The 4260-nt window shown below is 42.9% G+C and overlaps 1 protein-coding gene across 1 annotated transcript; it reads left to right on the plus strand.

Moving 5' to 3' along the window:
• The first annotated feature begins 1504 nt into the window (after positions 1 to 1504).
• Positions 1505 to 4045, plus strand: LOC515547 (ornithine decarboxylase-like). The gene has a single exon (XM_059874507.1). The coding sequence runs from the start codon at positions 1724 to 1726 to the stop codon at positions 3101 to 3103; it is 1380 nt and encodes a 459-aa protein (XP_059730490.1). The 5' UTR covers positions 1505 to 1723; the 3' UTR covers positions 3104 to 4045.
• Positions 4046 to 4260: the final 215 nt, after the last annotated feature.

Consider the following 4260-nt stretch of genomic DNA (forward strand, 5'->3'; position numbering starts at 1 on the left):
TGTTCAGCCCAATTTATTGTACTAGAGCTCTGTACTCTGCTTCTAAGCCAAATTCCCAGCTAATATACTTTTTTAAAAAACTATTTGGTTATTTTTGCCCTTGAAATCTGCTTTATAAGAAGATACCTCTCAGAAGTATGAGGGAAGGAGTTAATTGATTGAACTAAGTTCAGAGGTACCCCTGAACTTAATGATCAGTATCTACAAAAGATACTGACTATAGCACCCCAATCCCATTCAAATTTCTAAACAATGTAAGCATGAATAATTGATTTAAAAGTGAAAATGTGGGAATTCCCTGGTGGTCCAGTGGCTAAGACTCTGTGCTTCCAACGCAGAAGGCCTAGGCTTGATCCTTCACTGGGAAACTAGATCCCGCACGCTGCAATGGCGAGTTCTCATTGCTGCAATTGAAGTTCCTGTGCACCACAACCAAGATGTGAGGCAGCTAAATAATTAAATGCTCTTTTTGTTTGCAGTATTTTACTGATACTGATCCCAGTAAAGGCCTCTCAAAGGCAGAATTATACAGAGCAGTAAAATTTTTACAAAATCTTGATAATGAACTTAAGACTCCCCATACCGAACAGATGAGACCCGTGCCACTACCCACAACTGTTCATGAGCTTCTCTGTCTGCCTTGCTAGGCTTAGAATTAAAGAACTATTACCCATTAAGTTAGATGCAAATGATCTGAATACCAGTAATAAAATGTATATGGCTGAGTCATACTGCAACCATATGATTGATATTGTACAATGAATAAAACCACCAATTGCTATAACATGCCAGGGTTTCCCAAAACAAACGCTAGAGATTGTCCATGGCACGTATGTTTAGAAATAGTTATCTGTTTCCTGCAAGAGCATCCTGTAAATTCTGACTTTTGTATACTGAGTCTCAGAGGATTCAACCTGTATGGTTTTGTTTGCAGCTCCTAGCAATCCTATGAGATGAGTAGGAAGCCACAGCTATTCCTTTAGTAAAGCTGCCATGCTCAGCTCGCTGCTCTTCTCATTTATCATTTCTAGTCTGAAACTCCAATAGTTTGGCTACCTAATGCAAAGAACTGACTCATTGGAAAAGACCATGATGTTGGGAAAGTTTGAAGGCAGGAGGAGAAGGGGACACCAGAGGATGAGATGACTGGATGGCATCACTGACTCGATGGACATGTTTGAGTAAACTCCAGAAGGCAATGAACAGGGAGGCCTGGCGTGCTGCAGTCCATGGGGTCGCAAGGAGTGGGACATGACTGACTGAACTGAACGAACTGAGTCTGGAAATGCATATTAAATTTTATAGTAATTTGAAAGTGAAACAAAAATACTAGTTTTAGAAAATAGACCACACAGGTCACTTCCGCCTCAGCCTCCGCCGCCGCCGCTCCCTGCCAGCGCTCCGGCGCCACCTCGGGCCGGCGGTCCTCCGCGGGAGGGAGCGAGGCGGCGGGCGGCCGGGCTAGCGGCTGACGGGGGCGGCGGGGCGGCCGGCGCGTTGTCTCCATGGGTTTGGCCCGCGCGCCCCTGCCCCTGCGCTCTGAGGTGGACAGCAGATTGTGTGTTTATCGAACATTTCCACTGCTGCGCAGAGAGCACACGCATCTTCGGTAGACTTGGAATTCCTGGAGAATTGCCTTTGTGAAAAGTTGACATAATCCCTTTAAATTCCATCTCTTTTACGTTTCCTATTTTGTTGTGTCTCAAAAAGACATCAAGAAACCATGAACAGCTTTAGTAATGAAGAGTTTGACTGCTATTTCTTGGATGAGGGCTTTACTGCCAAGAACATTCTAGACCAAAAAATTAATGAAGTTTCTTCTGATGATAAGGATGCCTTCTATGTTGCGGACCTGGAATACATTCTGAAGAAACATCTGAGATGGTTGAAAGCTCTTCCTCTGGTCACCCCCTTTTATGCAGTCAAATGCAATGATAGCAGAACCGTAGTGAAGACACTCGCTGCCATTGGGACAGGATTTGACTGTGTCAGCAAGACTGAAATACAATTGGTGCAGAGTCTCGGGGTGCCCCCAGAGAAGATTATCTATGCAAATCCATGTAAACAAGTGTCTCAGATTAAGTATGCTGCCAATAACAGAGTCCAGATGATGACTTTTGATAGTGAAGTTGAGCTGATGAAAGTTGCCAGGGCACATCCAAAGGCCAAGTTGGTTTTGCGGATCACCACTGATGATTCCAAAGCAGTCTGTCGCTTCAGTGTTAAATTTGGTGCCACTCTCAAAAAAAAAAAAAAAAAAAGCTCTTTCGCCCTTTTGGAACGGGCGAAAGAGCTAGGTATTGATGTCATTGGTGTCAGCTTCCACGTGGGAAGTGGCTGTACTGATCCTGAGACCTTTGTGCAGGCCATCTCTGATGCCCGCTGTGTCTTTGACATGGGCGCTGAGGTTGGTTTCAACATGTATCTGCTTGAAATTGGTGGTGGCTTTCCTGGATCCGAGGATGTAAAGCTTAAATTTGAAGAGATCACCAATGTAATCAACCCAGCACTGGACAAGTATTTTCCATCAGACTCTGGAGCGAGAATCATAGCTGAGCCTGGCAGATACTATGTTGCATCAGCTTTCACGCTCGCAGTTAATATCATTGCCAAAAAACTTGTATTAAAGGAACAGACAGGTTCTGATGACGAAGAGGAGTCAAGTGAATGGACATTTATGTATTACGTGAACGATGGAGTATATGGGTCATTCAACTGTATCCTTTACGATCATGCACACGTGAAGCCTCTTCTGCAGAAGAGACCCAAATCAGATGAGAAGTATTATTCATCCAGCATCTGGGGACCGACCTGTGACGGCCTGGACCGCATTGTTGAGCGCTGTAACCTGCCCGAGATGCATGTGGGTGATTGGATGCTCTTTGAGAACATGGGTGATTACACTGTTACTGCTGCTTCTACCTTCAATGGATTCCAGAGACCCACCATCTACTATGTGATGTCAGGGCCAACATGGCAACTGATGCAGCAGATCCGGACCCAGGAATTCCGCCCAGAGTGGAGGAGCCAGACGTCGGTCTCCTGCCCATGTCCTGTGCCCAGGAGAGCGGCACTCGGCAGCCTGCGCTTCCACGTATATTAACATGTAGATGCCACTCTTGTAGTTGTTAACTGTGGGTATAGCTTGATTTAAGGGTTTGGGGGTACCATTTAATTACTGCTAGTTCTGAGATGTCTATGTGAATAGGGTTGGCACAGGTGCACCAATATGGAAGACTGGGAGATGGGGTCACACTTATCTGTGTTCCTATGGAAACTATTTGAATATTTGTTTTGTATGGATTTTTATTCACTTTTCAAACATGCTACTAAAGGCTTCAACTGCTGAGCGAGCATCTGTGGCTTGTGTATCAGCAGGATGGGCCAGAAGCTTAGTGTTGTGACCGGTTTTAACAAAAAGGAATAAAGGATCTTGACATAACTTGGCAAAAAAAAAAAAAAAAAAGAAAGAAAGAAAATAGACCACACAAACTAAAGCTAAAACCTGTGGATATTGAGGCTTTGATAAGGATTAGGGAATACAGTGAGGAGGTGTTGTATTTATTCAAAAAGGGCATGGATTTTAGATAGCTGATAACGGTTCTACTTTTTCCTAGATCTCACCCACTGGCATGGCCTTCTAAACTATACATCCCCTTGCTGAATTTATCTCTTATCTTCTAACTGGTATTTTCATTTGCTTGCTGAACAACTCTCTGGGTGTGGGGGATGCCAGCTTGGTTCAGATTATCTTAAGGTATGAATGGAGCTGGGGTTGAGGGGTTGAGGTTGACAGGTTGAGGTTCTTTGGCAACATCTGGAGATAAGTAAGCTAAAGAAGGCAATTTATATAGGCAGCAAAGCATAGGGCCTACATCAAATGTGATACACTAAAACTAGTTTATTCTTTATAATACATTTCCTCTATTTGTGACAAGTATTTTGAATTGTTTTTAATTCTGGTATTTTTTTTTCTTTAACTATCCCCAAAAGTCATGTAAATAAATCATGAGGCTAAAAACAGAAAACTTCAAATAAGCACAATTTACCAGCTGATTGATCCACAATGGCCAGTAGCCCTCCCATTGATGAAATATCTATATAGACATTACCAAAACATGACATGAGGTTATCTGGTATTATACTAAAATGTAAATAGTTTAAAAATAATTGCAAAGCAGGTGCAAAAGCAAACAGTGTAACTGATAGTTTACAACCAAAATAATGATCATCCCCTAATTTTTAGGTAACTGGTGTTTC

The sequence above is a fragment of the Bos taurus genome, chromosome 14 (assembly GCF_002263795.3).
Source record: "Bos taurus isolate L1 Dominette 01449 registration number 42190680 breed Hereford chromosome 14, ARS-UCD2.0, whole genome shotgun sequence".
NCBI classification, from domain to species: domain Eukaryota; kingdom Metazoa; phylum Chordata; class Mammalia; order Artiodactyla; family Bovidae; genus Bos; species Bos taurus.